At 40.8% G+C, this 16,738-nt stretch overlaps 2 protein-coding genes across 7 annotated transcripts in view; one reads left to right on the top strand and one right to left on the bottom strand.

Annotated features, from left to right (window-relative positions):
- Positions 1 to 9,162, bottom strand: part of ARFGEF2 (ADP ribosylation factor guanine nucleotide exchange factor 2) — a 62,893-nt gene extending 53,731 nt beyond the window's left edge. Inside the window, exon 1 of the mRNA XM_040650940.2 lies at positions 7,247 to 9,162. Coding sequence (XP_040506874.2) covers positions 7,247 to 7,331 — 85 coding nt within the window. The 5' untranslated portion in view covers positions 7,332 to 9,162. The remainder of the gene's footprint in view (positions 1 to 7,246) is intronic.
- The window catches only part of PREX1 (phosphatidylinositol-3,4,5-trisphosphate dependent Rac exchange factor 1), a 152,707-nt gene continuing 145,060 nt past the window's right edge, over positions 9,092 to 16,738 (top strand). For all 6 annotated transcript variants that reach the window (XR_005841273.2, XR_001469660.4, XM_040650942.2 and 3 more), the window contains exon 1: positions 9,092 to 9,461. Coding sequence is in view for 4 of the 6 variants with exons in the window: in XM_040650942.2 (XP_040506876.1) it covers positions 9,297 to 9,461 (165 nt within the window). In the remaining 2 variants the exon portion in view is untranslated. The remainder of the gene's footprint in view (positions 9,462 to 16,738) is intronic.

The raw sequence follows: 16,738 nt of genomic DNA, 5'->3' as shown, positions 1-16,738 counted from the left end.
TGTTCTTTGTAGCTGTTGTAGTTGCCATGGAAATAAATAGGAGGCATTACTTTTGGAGCAGCCTATACTGACTTCTGCCCCTTGTGAAGTGCATGGCAGGAAATGGGGCCATGCAAAGATTTGGGCCTTTGAAGAATGAAAAGAGAGCTTTACTATAAGTCATCTGTAAAGCACCAGCCATTCAGAAGAGAAAGATTTACCTATGCACCTTAAGAGGCTCTTTATGCCTGGGAGAAAGCAAGCAAAAAGGGGGTTTTCCCTCCTTCTCCAGGATCTATCAGGGCTTGGGATTGCTGTCTGAAGTGTCAGAAAAGTCTGAATAGTGGAGGTCTATTTCACAGCTTTGAACTATTCAGGTAGCAAGACATCATGGAGTTCAATAATGGTGTAAAAGTGCAAAAAAGACTGCACAACCTAGTTCAAGTCAACATCTGCAGAGAAGGGAAGAAAATAATGTTAGCTCTTCATACTTTACTGTCACCTAACACCAAGTTGCATCTAAGAGCTATAAAATTCAAATCCCTTGCATATCTAAGACCTTGGTAAAAACTTAAAAAACTTAAGAAAAAAGAAAAAAAGAAAGAAGAAAAAGTATTGTGTAGCACATAACCTATATCTAATATCCAATTCAAAGTAGTTTCTCTCTCTCTCTCTCTCTCTCTCTCTCTCTTTTTTTTATTTTCCTGAAAACCAATTCCAGCATAGGAAGAAATTCTTTACTGTGAGGCTGGTGAGGCACTGGCACAGGTTGCCCAGAGAGGTTGTGAATGCCCCCTCTCCGGAACCATTCAAGGCCAGGCTGGATGGGGCTATGAGCAGCCTGGTCTAGAGGGAAGTGTCCCTGATTATAGCAGGGCTGTTGAAACGAGATGATCTGAAAGGTCACTTCCAACCCAAACCATTCAATGATTCTATGATTTTAGAGTGCTGAGTCTATATGGCAATACTTTTCGTTAGTTTGTAAAGGATGGATAATTTTTTCATGTCTACTCTTGTCTAGTATTCTGAAAAATACTTCACGTTTTTTACTTTTGGATGTGTTCTCTCAAAGTTTCAGCCAAAATGAAGATTTCTCAAGAATACTGAACTTCTGAAAGCAAAGGGGCTGTAACTGACATTTTTGCTATTCTCAATGCAATTTAGTTGGTAAGAAAAGCTGCAAGAAAAAACAGATCTGCCCTTTTCCCTTCCATTTTCAGTCTAAGACATTCTGTGTGCTGTGTTCTGGACCATTAGTGTTTACACCAAGTTTCATCTTCTGTGGCAAAGAATACTGACCTCCTCCTAACTTTAATCTATCATTGGCTCCCTGTTGTGTATGGTGTTACAGCATTTGCACCTTAATTCAAATGAAAGTCTTTTCTGATTGCATGAATGATACTGTCAGTTTAACAGTATTTTCATTGCTGTGCTTACTTTAAGTGGTTTTGTGCAAAATCAGCATGTGGGGGAAAAAAAAACCCTTTATGATAATATCAATAAGGTAAAAAAACCTCTGATTTCTGTTCTCTGATGGGACTGCTGTAGTCAGTTACTATTCTGCTAGAGCTGGGTGTTGTTTTCCTGGAATGTCTTTCTCCTCCAACACTGTGAGCTCACAGCCCATGCACTGACCTTATATAAATGAATATAATTTCATGGACTGCATCCATCATTGATGCATTTAGTGGCGTAAGTCTATAGTTTCACAAACTGCTTTAAACTGATTTGCTTCAAACTGAGTTGCTGTCAAAGGAGGCAGTCCCTTCTTTCTCTCAAGCTTGTCCTTACCATAAGACCTTCCATCTCCACTCATGCCAGCAGTAGCTCTTGGGGGTCGAACACTGAGCCAGCCAGGGAGAAAAATCTGTCTGAAAAAAGGGCCCTTCTGTTCTTTGTCTTCCGGTTAATTTTCAGCTGGATCAGCTGATCTGTTACTGTCGCAAAGGAGGTGGTGAAATCATGCAGCAATGGAGAAAGGGGAAAAGGGTAGCCTACACTTAGATTGGCGTAAGTCCAACTATGAAACCACAGCCCAAGCTACATGCAGAAGTAAATTTTCCTAACTACGTAAATTCAGCCCCGTGAGTATAAATTACATGCACTACAATATCTACAAAGACAGTTTTACTGTTAATACAAGATGTGCAGGGAGACTGCAAATGCAAAGTTATGTGTTATGACAAAGCAATCTATTTTGTGCTAATCTGATATCTAACCCTCAGAGAAATGTCTTTGGTTTATCAAATGCAGACCTCCTTTACTCTTAATATTTAGTGGTGAAGGGTTCACATATCATTTCACAGATGCATATTAGGTTAGTGAACTCAATCCATATTAAAGAAAATCACTAAAATTGCAGGTAGAGAAAATAAAAAGCAGAAATCTGTAGATCAGCTTAAATGCACTTGAAGCACTAAATATCAAAGCAATAGCTGATGCAGCACCACACTCTATGAAGTCCTCTTACTTTCACTTACACCAACACAGGAAGTAGGCCCCGATGTATTCAATCATTTAAGCATGATCTGAATTTAAACACATGAATTTGCTCTCATTTGTTCTCAGCAAATGCCTTAAGTACCTGTTGCAGTTGAAAGCCAGTGGACAACAGATTGCTGAGCTATTGCCAGTCTCTAGCAACCAAAATCAGGATCTGCATGTTCAGAGCTACTGAGGCACATGGGAAAAAGCAGAGAACAGAATGAGGTAATTGAATGAATGGATGGATGCCTGATGCATAGCATGTAGTTAATTTATCTAATAGAATTATTTTTATTTGATCTTCAGATTTCTGTCCCATGAGGGAGACTGGTTTTTTGTTATTTTTGTTTGTTGGTTGGTTGGTTGGGTTTTTCTTTTTTTTTGTTTGTGTGTGTGTGTGTTTCTAGCCTTTGCTCTGAAACTGATGCAAGTTTAGAAGTGGCTGTATAATTCCACTGTCCATCTCTTCATTTTTTTAATGTACACATTGGTTGTACTGACAAAAAATGTGGGTGGCTGTTCCTGCAGGAAATCAACAAGATAGAAATGCAGTTAGGAAGGAGTAATGCATAAACAAATAGCTCAGGGCAAATACTTGTAATACGACCTGCACTGCTCAAAACAACACATTTCATAATGATAATAATTTTTCAGGGGAAAAAAAAAAAAAAAGAGATTGCAAGCTCATATATGTTTTCACATGTGAAAAAATCACTTGGAACAATCCCAATTTAATTTACCATTTCATCAAAATCTGACAAACCTCCAATTTGCAAATACAAAAATGTTACGTATCATATAACATTGCATAAGTCAGGAACCATAAAAATGCTTTTTGCATATTACTTAAAAACTAAACTGCTTAAATATATCCCAAGTTGCACCAGATCTTTTGATTAATTAAACCAAAAACTTCAATTCAAGAGCCCAATAAGAACCCTTAATCAAATAATCAAAAATTGCGTCAGGAAAGAGCATCATGAAAATCTAATTACGTACTTTTTAGTGATTAGCTTTAAGTAGGTAGGTATGACTGAGTAAAAAAAAAAAAGGAGGTGAATGAGACAGTGGAATACTGACAAAAACAACCCCTTTGCAGAATGTCTTCAGAAATTTGATGTCTTGACTTGCTTATAGAATGTTTGAAATAAAGTTTGCTTCTTCCTCAGCTAAGCATTTAGAATTTGACTTTATGGTGTAAACAAGTCATTTTCATTGTGATGTCTCTCTGTTAAATGTAACAGTAATAGAACATATTACAAAATCTTCTGTTTAGCTTCTATGATACAGTTTAAATATCTCCTTCCTTCTTCTCAAATACTGAATCTTTTTCATCATGCAGTTCCGCTAACCTTTGTTTTTGGTTATGAAATAAGTAGGTACATGAGGACTCCAAGGAGCAAAGCAGGTTTCGGGCACTGCTATCTCATTGCACACTAAGACAGTCTGAACAACAGCATGGTTAAAATGTTAATAGCTGACTGGAAACTTGTGTGACATTGTGGGGCCCCTTTGAGTGTGTTCTGTAAGTTAAAGACAGGAACTGTGAACTCCTGAATTCTGTTTTTGCACATGTTGACACAGGGTTCTTGGGCAAGCCACTTCAGCTGTCTGTATCTCAGATACCCCATTTTCAAATGGACATAATAATACTTATCTTCTTCTGCCACACACTATGCCTCTAATTAAGTGCTTTCAAAGTTTGACTGAATGTGTGTACAATATTATCCTTTAATCAAAGAGAATTCCACCTAGCCCTGCCTAGCAATTCCGTTTCTTTGTTCCCCATACTTACTCTAAGCCTCTCTATATTTGTCCTATGGCATTCTGCAGTTAAGTTACCTGAGCATTTTTCTTCTAGAATTATTTTTATGCTGATGGTAAAAAAACGGAAATGCAAATGCTCCACCAGCAGTATAGATTCCTGCAGAGTGAGAACCTGAGAAATTATTTCTTCAAAGCTCATCACAAACAACCTCTATATATTTTGTCATAAGATAAATCATCTGTAGAAATCTAAGGGATTAATTATCAGCTAGAATAAATCAGTAGTGGCTTTAGTGAAATCACTACGCTACGGTGAATTATATAGGAGTAGGTGAAAGGTGATTCATGTCCACTATACACAGACCAGAATCTGATTTCAATTACTCTGGTGGAAATCTCCATTCACCATGTTATTTTGAGTGAAGTTTCCAGAATTACTCTGCATATCTACAGATACAGTGACAGGTTTTAAATTAGCTGCTGCCATTCAATAAACTGTGCCTGGAGTCAGAGCTTATTCCCTGCTCAGCAGCAGCCATAAGAGCAAGCAGCATTTTAGAACCTATATGGAAACAATAGACAGAACATCATGGTACCACTGAACAAATCCCTGTCACGCATACATCTCTAATGCATTGCAGAAATCCATTACTACCGTCTCTAAGGTGATGTAGTAGAACTACTATAAGTACGGAGGAGGGCAGGAAGGGTGATCAGCCATAGGAAATGGCTTCAATATGAGGAGAGACTAACAGATTTGGGCATTTTAACTCGATGACCACTGAAAGGGAATGTATGAAAGTCTGTAAAATCTTAAATAGAGAGTAAAAGGAGCATGAACAGTGATTAAGCTCTACTTCTCACAGTACTGAAGTTAAGGTGCACCCAAGTAAGCTGTCAGGTCTGAAATGAAAGAGATTTTATTAATTAATTCATTTATTTTCATCCAGCTCATTGTGAAATGTCGAACTGATTGCAAAAGAATCCAAGGGTTTAGGTGTGTGAGAGAGGATTTAGGAGAATTTGTTGGGTAACAGGGGCCACTGGTGACTATAAAAGCTATGGTCAAGATACAACCTCTAGGCTCAAGAAATCCTTAAGCCAGGCGGGTCATATACAGGGGATGAACACCAAAATTGTTTTGGAAAACGACGTTTCTACTGACCAATTTCCCATGTAGACAAACACTTTCATGCTGCTTGGTGAAACTGAGCTGGAGTTTATTCAGCACACACACACACACACAAAATAAATAAAATTACAAGCTTCAAATAAATCACATCCACATTGTGTACACAGACAAAGGGTTCACGCAGAATGTGTAATGCACTGAACATCTCTCTGAGACATTAAGCCACTTCAAAAATAAGCATGAGTGGCCATTTTTTGATTTTGATAAGCCAAAAATGGGGATTTGATTCAAAATATCCTAAAGTTAGCAGAAATAACACCTGTTAACTTAAGCAAATTTCATATGCTTTGGTGAACAGATACTCCTTTTAGAATGGAGTAAGAAGAAAGGAGAAAAATACCCCCACAAAAAACAGTGAGGAAGAGGTAGGTAGGTCCATTATGAAATCTTCCTTGTAAGGCTAAAAGGTGTAAAAGTTTAACTAATAAACTCTACAATCACACTGAATTTAAGCCTTAAGCTATAGTGGCCTTCCTAGAGCCTTCAGCAGGGCCTTCACAGGGCCAGTAATGCTTTCTCATGCAAGAAGGAATACAGCCAGTGTGGAGACAAACAGAGCTGATCGTTGTGTTTTTTTGGTATTGTGATCACACAGAGACCTTAACACCTTGGTGATACTGTGGTAGACAGTGTATAAATACAACAGCTCCAAACAATTTACAAGCACATGTAAATTAATTACATCTTCATGAAAGATGGTGAGTTTCATAGTAATTGATATGTCACTCTCCTGATAATTGACTCCCTGACTGTTTTACAAAGTAGCAGCATTTTTGTTTGGTTTTGAAGTGCTCATTTAAGAAAAACATTGGCAGAAGATTTTCTCTTCAAGACTGAACAGCAGTTGTAAACTACTTCCTTTTTAAATATACAAAATAAATAATTAAAAAGACAAAAAAAAAAAAAAAAAGAAAATAAGCTATAAGGAACAAATTCAGCGGAAGCCTTATACATTCATACAATATCCCTTTAAAAATAAAACAAATTCCTGGTTAATTACAGATCTTTGTCTTAAAAATGAAAAGCTATGCCAGCAACTAATAAAACAGCCAGTTTGAAGTAAGGACTCACTATACGTCTGAGATAGTTTGAAAGGAAGTAAATTCAACAGTAGTTAACAACAACAACAAAAAGCAGCTAACAAATAAAAATACACTTCACAGTACCAAAATGGTCTTCCTACAGCTAAAAACAAACAAACAAACAAACAAAAAACCCTATTTCAAAAAAGGGTAAAAAAAATCTCTCTAATTTCAATGAAAATTTTTTATTAACATTTTAATCTTTCCAGTCACAAGTAGTATCCTTTTAAAAAATCCTAACATAGTAATGCCTCTTCAACACTGAAATGCTGACAATAAAGCTATAAAATGTGTATGTAGATCACACACAACACAAACAAAAAGGCACGTGCACTACACAGTAGTCCAAGCATTTTTCAGATAGCATCCCACTGATTCTATGGTTGTGTTCTGCCTCAGAATTTACTGAAGAAATGAAGTGATTATGAGACTTCTGAAGCAGGCACAGGAGCCACAGTTAAATCATTAACTTTCAGGTTATCAGCTTTCTCCTTCAGCCACAGGGTGGGGGCGCAGCTTTGGTGATGCTGATTTTTCCCTAACAGAATATGGTTATTTAAACTGCTAGGATCTTTTAGCTGATAGTCTCGTCACTCATCCCAGGCAGAAAAATCATTTCATTTTAAAAAATACAGCAACGGGAGACACACTAACTAAAAAAATGACAAAGCTATAGGAAAGAGAATAAAAGGTTAAATGTAACCAACTTGAAGTAAAAACAGTGAATTTAGTCTAATCTGACCTGTTCTGAAGTCTTGGCTTCCCTGTGCTTGTCTCAGGCCTGTGTTGTGCTTCCACATCCTATGGTGATCTTCCATGCAGCTCATATCTGTGCAAAACACGGAATTATCTCCTGTTGTTCCCTTTCCCCCCGTGTTTTTCCCTCTATCTTCCTACAGTTAAGTATACATGAGCTTTCCAATACTTTTTGTCCTGTTTTAAGCAATCATGTTTCTGGCTGACTCAGAGTGAAGGCAACATTTCTTGCTGATAAGGTTGCAGAAATAAAGTGGTATTACAACATATCAGGAAAGTCATGTCTGTGGAGGTGCACATTGTTCACCTTGACCTGAAGCTACATCAAAAGGAGACCTGGCAAGCTGATAAAACATCACTACTTGATACAGACAATGTCTACATCTATGACTGAAAATATCTCAGATATTCTCTTTATGAGGCAGACTTGAAGCCTGCTGCAACTACACCTTAGCTGCAGAGCTTATGCATAAGGCACAAATGCATGAAATGAAAACACACTACTTGTTTCGCATAAGTAGTTACAACAAACTTAAACATAATATTTAAGATTTCCATTTCCTGTATGTATTCTGCATTGGCATGGAAGTATGCGATTTCTTATTTTTGCATGCCTGTATACATCTAGGTTTGCATATTCCTGTATGCATCTCTATGTTCTGGAATGGTGTATTTGTGTATCAGCCCCTCAGTCCTCCAGAGGGGAGGGAAATACGTGAATTTGGGCTCATTTCTCTGTATGTGCAAGTGTTTGTGGTGTGACTTCTGTGATTTCACAGCTTCTGATGAAGCTGTGTGTATGCCTCTGCTTTCAGAGGTCTGTGCATTTGTGCACGTTTCTGTGTGCACACTTGAGTTTGTGTGTGAGTGTACCTGTTCTGCTGTGTTTGCTCACACCAGGCCACATCCCATGAGGGGTCTGTGTGTATTTGGTGTGGGAGTGCAATACGTGTGCGGTGTGTGCAAGAGTGGTGTGTGCCTTGGGTGTGCTGTTACTGTGGCATGGTATGTCTGTGTTCAGTGTCTGTGTGTGTGTGAATAGTGTGGGGGTTGGCGTAAATGTGTGATGTAGCTGTTGTCTGGGTGTGTACAACATGAGAAGGGTCTGAAGCACAAATGAATATGAGGAGCGGCTGAGGGAGCTGGGATGGTTCAGTATGGAGAAGAGGAGATTCAGAGGAGACCTTATTGCTGTCTACAGTGCCCTGAGAGGAGATTGGAGTGCGGTGGGGGTCGATCTCTGCTCTCAGGTAACAGCAATAGGAAGAGAGGTGATGGCCTCAAGTTGCACCAGGGGAGGTTTGGTTTAAATTAGGAAAAATTTCTTCACAGAAAGAGTAGTGATGCAACAACACAGACTGTGCAGAGAGGTGGTGAAGTCACTGCTCCTGGAGGTGTTCAAGAACCATGGAAATGTAGCACTGGGGGATGTTGTTGGTGGGCATGGTGGGGTGGGTTGGGGTTGGGCTTGGGGATGTTAGTGGTCTCGTTCACCCTTAATGATTCTGTGATTCTAAGTGTGGAAGAATAGAGCGTGTGGCGCGAGGACTGTGTGTGCGTGTGGACTGTGTGTGAGGGGTGCGTGGACTGAGGGGCGGCGCAGCGCAGGACGGCTGCGAGGCCGCGTTCCCGCCGCGCGGTGCCCGCGAAGGCCATCCCGCCCGCCGACCGACCCCCACTCGCGCTTTCCCCTCAGCCGCCCCCCGCCGCCGGCCCGGCCGGGCCTCCAGGGGGAGGGCTCCGCTGCTTTCGCCCGCCCCGTCCCGCCCTCCTCGCCCGCCTCCCACTCCCCCTCACTCCCCCCTTCGCCGGGGCTTCCCTTCCTTTCCTCATTCAGCGCCGCTTCCACCGCCGTGCCGCTACCTCGGCATGTCCCGCAGCCGGGCTCCCTTCGGCGAGCGGCCCCAGTAGCGCCTCCGGCCGCGGGCGGGGCAGGGCCGAGGGGCCGGCGGGGGGTGCCGTTACTCGGGCACCGCGCGGCCATGGGGGGCTCCTGAGGCGACCGAGGAGAGCAGCGGGGAAGCGGTAACGCCACCATGGAGGCTCCGCCGCCTCCACCGCCGCCCGGCGCCCCCAGCGCTTCGGAGCCCGCGGGCTGCCCCAAGGACGCGGACCGCCAGCTGCGCCTCCGCCTCTGCGTCCTCAACGAGATCCTCAGCACCGAGCGGGACTACGTGGGGACCCTCCACTTCCTGCAGTCGGTGAGCGGCGGCGCGGGCGGGGGAAGCCCCCTCGGGGGCACGGCGGGAGCGGGGCGGGCGGCGCGGCCTCTCCGCGGGCGGCCCGGGGGCTGCGAGCGTGTCCCGGCGGCGGAGAGCAACTTGTGGGAAGTGCCGCGGGAGGGTCCGCTACGCGCGGGGCGATTCTCTTGTGCTCGGGAGACGGAGGGCGGGGGATGCCCGCGCAGTGCCGGGGGCAGAGGCTCCGCTGGAGCCGCCGCGCTGTGACAGGGAGCGATCCGGGGATGCGTCTTCTTTTCGGAGCGCCGCGTCCCTTTTGTTGTTGTTGTTGCTGCGAAGTTGCTCTACTCTTTGTTAAAGGCTCTATCCTCGTTGCCTGTTATTTGTAAATAAATGTTCGGTATGTATTGCTTTCATGGTAAACGTAAACATGGGATCGGGCAGGGTGTGTCTGTGCATGTGGAGGCAATTACACCGCCCTCCGAACGGGATGGTTCAGAAGTAAAGCTCCATCTGGATGTTTTCTTCGTCTTATGTAGATGCGAAATTCATCAGCATACCATCACAGTCCTGCAGATAACTCCGCGAGCTTGCAGTAAAAGTTGCTAGATAACAGATATGCCGTAAAAAGAGAAGAATAAACTATTTGATCACGCAGAGATCGGCAATGAAAGTGAGGGAAGTCTGTGCAGAGATTTCCAAGAGATTGGTCAGGGCAGACATTCGTTGTGGTGTTTTGCTAGATAAGTGCTAAGCCCTGATCCCATCTAACTGGCTTCAACCCGGGGCTCTTTCTTAGTCGTCTTTCTGGCCGTGTTTTGGTTTGTTTGTTGTTTAAACCCTATTTGTCTTCAGTGTTTTTCAGAATCACCCAAGTGGCAAACCATCTAGTGTAAAAGACAAATGGAAAGGAAGTGGTTGCTTTGAGAACAGTCTCTACTTAAATCCTCCTTTTTTTTCCTCTCAAGTAGTTGAACACAAAGTCTGTAATTTCAGAAAGCTTCCAATTAAAGTGTCAGTTGGCTTCACGTAAAATGAGAATTCTGTCTCGCTGTAAGGAGATTCTAAAAAAAGCTGCGAGTTGCAAAATGCTCTGTGCTATAGACAAAATAAAACATTAATAATCATAACAAAAACTCAGAAAACTCCTCTGTCCTAAGTACTGAATTTGAGATTTTGTCAACTACAGGCTGGAATGCAGACACAAGCCACGTGTGTTTTTAGCTTCAGTTCCAACAGCTATAAGCAGTCATAGTGTTCATAAATGGGATTTACATTGATTAAAAATAACAAATCAGAACAAAACAAATCCCTAAATAAAAAAGTACTTATTTGTATTTATCAACATGGCAGTTTTCATGAGAGCAATAGTGGGTAATACACCTTAGGTGGTGGCAAGAGAAGATCTGTGCTCTCGGGATGGTGTAGATGCAGCAGGAGCCCTCCCCGCTCCATGGATTGGCTGCAGTATTATCTCCAGGGGTTGGTTCTGATAGTGTCGCTTTACTCCCCCATGGAGTTTCTGTTTCGGTATTTATGTTTGAATAACGCACTGAGGGATGGGTTCTTTCCTATCTCTAGGCCTTGGTTTAGAGGAGCATTCACAGATAGGGTTAACTTTGAGTGTGTGTTGGAAGTTCCTGTGCTCTCCTAAATAACAAGGAGTTTCTTCAATCATTGACCTAGTTCTTATAGGCTGAAACTCTATACAGCTGCATTCAGACAAGTGGATGGTATCAACACCACGGAAAAGAGAATGAAGACCCACTGCAATTTGTAGAGCTAAGAAGAGCAGTAATGGGAAGAAATTTTTAAAAATAAAATTTGGAGTGAGAAATATTTCCTGCATAGATGTGGTGGAAGGCCTTAACTTGGTACTTTCCACAGGGTACTACAAAGTGCTCTGCCCTGCCTCCCACAGCAGGCAGAGGGCACGGCGTGCAATGAATAGTGTCATCTATATAGTCACTGGAGTTACAGGCAGTTATAGGGCTAAAGTTTTGCCATGTGACACTAGCAAAAGCAATACTGTAGCTCTGGGATTCTGTATTCTCAAATCTACTTGTGCCTTACAAATTAAACTCACTTTATTCCCAATTGTTTTTTTTTTTTTTTAACTATTATTATTTTTTGCCTGAGTGCTCTGATGTTACTGCATAGGAACTGCAGCTCCTGCCCCATGCATCTCTTTCTTACTACCTCATATTCTGTGTGAGTAGCACTTACCCAGTGCAAAATGAATGTAAACTATTCCACTTTCTGGGGTATGATACCTACTTAATGCTCTAATATGGTTATGTGATATTAGTCTTTTTTTTTTTTAATAGTATGAATTGTGCTGAAATTGATTATTTTTCCAAAAGTTGCGGGAACAATTTTTTGGCAGCAGTGGAGAAAAGACTGCAGTTCCTCTGTGTGGGCAGCTGCAGTTCCCAGATCTTATGGAAAGTAGTTCCTGTTGAACACGAGATAAAACATGAGGGGTACAGGTTCCTTTGTTTGAGAAACTTGATCATTTTGATAAATAGCAGAAGGCTAAATCTCACATCTTTCAATCGTCAGAATGAGTTTTCTTTAAGTAGGATGGGACAGTTGTGCTTTAGAAAATGGTTAGATGAGGGTGTTTGTGCTCCTTGTTAAATATTTGCTATTGAAGCTTCAATTTTCATTAAGTATTCTCAATAAACAATGTTTTAAAAAGCAAACAACTACATTCTATGGGTTTATTCACAGCGCTGAGCTGGCTTGCTAACAGAAGCTTCCATGTGTTCCCTAGTAATGTAAAAGAATCTCCTAAGTATTTGATGCTGTGCATTTGCAAATAAATCAAAACAACTAAGAGTATTTTTGTCCTTTTTACAAGACCCGGTTAAAAGAAAGGTTTCCTTTTTCTTTTTGCATGCTTACAAGTCTTTCTTCCCCAAGCCACAAAGGAGGTAGGTTCCCTGTGAACACAGGGACTCAAACTTTCTTTTATTTGATTATGGACTTTATATTTGCTTCCATGGATTTGTCATGTGGATATTGTGAAAGTTACAGAACATGAGGTGCCTTTTTCTCACCATAAAAGTGGTGTTAGACACCATGAAAAATAGTTTGCTGTTGGTTTTTGTACTTAGAAGTAAAAAGATTAGTAAAACTAGTCCAGATGTTGACCTGTTTAAATAAAAGCAGTAGTTTCTAGAATCTATTACCCCATACTTCTAGTAATTATCACAAGAGGAATTGTATCTGGAACGTTAACTTACATGTCTCACATAACTACATCTAAATGAGGTTATTCAATCCATTAGGATTAGGATAATCCAGTTCCTTTTCAATCTGTACACTGCTTGTAAAACTTTTTCACTGACTTTTGGATGCAAGAAGGCAGTCCTGGTGAGTTTTGTTCCTGTTCAGTTTCTGTTACTTCTGTGAGAAGTCACTTTACAATATTGAAACTGGAGAAAATGAAATGCAGTAGCTCTTTGCTCTGTTTTTGTTCTAGATGTTGCAAGATGAGGTGAGCAGTTCCAAGGGTTATAGCTATTTTTTAAACAGAATCTTGGTTTCGTATTAAGAGGTAGTATGGTACAGGTATGATACCCATGTGCCTCCTGTGATTTTCATAGTTCCATTTTTTGTAGTCTAAGCCTCAAGATGAGGCACGGTCATACTGAGAAAAGGCAAACGGTTTTCTACCAGCCCACAGCTTGTGATGTGAAGTTGCTATAAATATGCACACGCTTTATTGTGTCCTATCTTATCTGCCATTTTGTTAGGCAGGTTTGATGCTGCAGAAGAAATGCTATGCAAGTCATGGTATTAATAGATAATACTATAGTTGTGCAGGTTGCTAATGTTGCTTAACTTAAACTTAATTTAAACTTAAACTTTAAACTTAATTAAACTTAATTTAAAACATCCTTATAAAAGCCCATCACACAGAGAGGTTTTTTGAAGCAGTAGGAAGAACTATAGGGAATGGATGAAAACATCCTGCTGCCAACGTCATTAGAGGACTACTGATCAAATGAGAAACAAAGTAGAAAATTGTCTGAAGCCAAAGGAACTTGACTAAAAGTTCCTGATGAAGTAAGATTAAACTTCAAAGAGATAAAGGCAAATAGTTCTGTTGTAAGTCTCTGAGATCATAAACCATAAAGATTTCAGAACTCCAGACTCCAAGATTCAATTAATCCTTTGCCTCCTTGCAGCCTCTTTGAACTCACTGCAATTCATGCAGATATGTTTACATCTTCTATGTCATCTTGTAAATATTTCTTTTTTTTCTGCGGCAAAACTAAAGCAGGTAATGATTTTGTTTGAGTGTCCAGTCTGATGGATGTTAAAGTGTCAGCTGGTGACATCATTTTGCTAACGTGCTGAGGTTGATGGTGGAGTCTTTGGGTGCTGAGGTGTAATGTTGGCACACTGTGGCCTTTAAGCTTACCTGTTGTCTGGGAATCTGTTCTACCCCATGTTGTACAAAGAAAGGTGCTGCAAAATTCCTCAAGGAAAAAAAAAAGATAGGTTTTGGTTGGTTTTGAATGCTGTGTAGTCATTCCACAGAACTGTGGTCAAATCTCTGATACTGACATTGCAATGATTAGAGACCATTTTTCAAGTGGGGAGACGCTTCACACACACTCACTGTCCATCGTTCTAAAGACAGATTGGATAGTGGGTACACAACAGTTACATGTCATTATTTAAAGGTTTGGTATAGCAGTTCGTAGGTGTAATCATATTAACTGCATGTGAAAGCATAGTAACCAATTATCTAACACACTACCTTGCAGTGTATTTTGTTGCATGCACTTTGTTGGGTTTTTTTTCTGCAGTCCTTTAATTTCATTGTATTCTTGGTTCTAACCTGCACATGCAGCTCCCATTGCTTCGTCAGGTAATTGCAAGTATATGAAACCAAAATGTGCTCTGCCTCATATACAAGTATGGCTCTTTCATCTCTCTGAAGACAAACCACCAACTTCTACATTCTAATATCAGAATGACAGAATGTACTTTGCAATTGAGCAATCGCTGTGTTTGATGGAGGCATGAAAACAGTTGAAAGTTGAGCTGTCCTTATCAGATGGATATCGAGTTGGATAACTAATTGTACCAGGATTATTTTTAATTTTGAATATTTTTGGCATTTATTTTTATATGAAGATTAGAAGTCTTCTTCCATCTTATCTGTTGTATAAATATTTCGTTAGGACACGTGCCATCAGATAAATTAACCCACATCCTACAGACTCAAAATATTTGTTATGCTCCCTTTTCTTGCTTGCTTTGTAGTTGTAATTGATCTAGTATCTCTGGATTTCGCACTCCACCCATCTTGAAATATGATAAGCATCACTTTTTTTTTTTTCATATTTCACAATCTTGTTTGCATCCGAGATTGGGGTGCTGTTGCTCGGAGCTGCAAACAGACCAATCATCTCCTCTGTGAGGTGTGGCTTCCTGTTCTGCCCCAGTTCTCTGCATGTTTCACCCTCAGGAGACACAGATACGCTCTGGTTCTAGAAGGTGAGCGGTGCGATTGGGTGATGTTGTTCCTCTGCTATGAGACAGCTAAAAAAGCAGCCGGGGGAAGAAGAAGGAGTTGTTTGAAAGAGATCTTAATTAACTTTGCTGTTCAATTATTTTAATTACTCAGATATGCTCACCTATAGCCAATTGTTATGGTTGCCTATGATCGAGATTTTCTGCTGTTAGGTCTTAACAACAGGAGACGTTTTTCTTTTAAGGCCCAGTTTCTGACTCTTGCAAGTTGAGGAAGATGACAGCTTTAATTTTAAAGTGCGACTTTGTATCCCCGGTAGTTGTAGAGTGTGAAGAACATCAGCAAACCATAAATGCTCATTAGTTTTAGGTATTCATGTTATGACTCAAATTGGGCTGGTAACTTTTAGTAGAAGTTTTCTTTTTCAGGTTGTTATGCAAAATCATCTACTGAAGGCTGAAATGCAAGCACATGAAAAACTTCTTTTGCTCTGGGTACAAAGAGAATGTGAAGAAAACACTATGTAGGAAGAGAAACAGAAGTGAAAAGCAGAAAAGCAAAACAAAGCAAAGAAAGCTCTGAAAAATATTTATTCATCCTTAGGCTCAGAGAGAAGAAAGTCTCAGCTGGTGAAACTTCAGGGATATCAGTGGCGTTGTCAGTTTTTTGTAGGAGAGGATGTTGCTCATAATATTCTGCTCTAAATTAAGAGTTTTATTGTGGAGGGAAGGAGTATATAACGAAGCACAGCACTCATCCCTTTATCCTGATGAAGAGATTTTTTTCCTGTGCATTTTGCAAGTTTCCCTTGCATCCTATGGCAGTCATCTTTCATGCCATTAGTATTCCTATTCCTATATACACTGAAGATAGGGATCTTTATAGCTTTTACTTTTCTGAAATACCAGCAAATGATAAGCTCTTCCCCTTCCTCATGCCTTTTCCAGCGAAGCTTTACAGACCAAAGGTGTTTGGTGTGCAGCTGATTTGTTTATATGAAATATGTTATTTTCACACATTTGTGGAATATCAACAATGAGAAAATACCTATGAATCCCCTGTGTAGTTTCACCACTTTGCTGACACGCAGGTGAGAACTGAACCTTTCTCTTTGTTTCCTCTAGCTCACTGGGGTTTGGTGTTCATCTGACCCTTGTTATCCTTTATCTCTCTACTCTGGTCTTGTTACATCCTTCAGAATGCAGTGTTTGACCTGACTACATCTTTCTCTCCTCTCAACTACAGAGATGCCATCAATCAGCCCTTCTGCCATTTGTCCCTCCCTTTCGCATTGGGGTGCCAGTTGTTGTCTGAACATGTGCCGTGATCTCTGGGGGAAGGGAGAGAGTGGCTGCCCTGTGCTTTCAGAACTCACTTGTAAAAGCAGTCTGGGAGCTGAGTAAGTGTATGGGAGGGATGGAGATGCTTGGCTTCAGTAGAAAAGAGCACATGGATCAAGAAGTGAAACAGGAATTGCAGACAGCCAAAAGGATTTGAGTAAATTGGTCTGCATGTAGCTGAACGCCTGGCTGACTTTCACAGTTTTTGGCTGATTTTAGCAGGAGGCAGATGGATACCCATTAAGGGAGCTCATTTATCCCTAAGCATAGGGGAAAGTTTATCCTGATTCTTAGGTATCCTCACTATTAGAAACATTTTATTTTCCTAATGCCTACTGTAATATCTCATCTTTGTGTTTTTATTTCAGTGAGCACAGAGGTGGTCTCTTTCTCTTTTCATCTCTCTCTCAAGTATTCCATGGCTATTATCACATTTGTTTCAGTCTAGATTTAATTGTCAGACT

This window comes from Gallus gallus, chromosome 20, assembly GCF_016699485.2.
Source record: "Gallus gallus isolate bGalGal1 chromosome 20, bGalGal1.mat.broiler.GRCg7b, whole genome shotgun sequence".
In the NCBI taxonomy this organism is placed as follows: Eukaryota; Metazoa; Chordata; class Aves; order Galliformes; family Phasianidae; genus Gallus; species Gallus gallus.
This window is presented reverse-complemented; position numbering and strand designations above follow the sequence as displayed.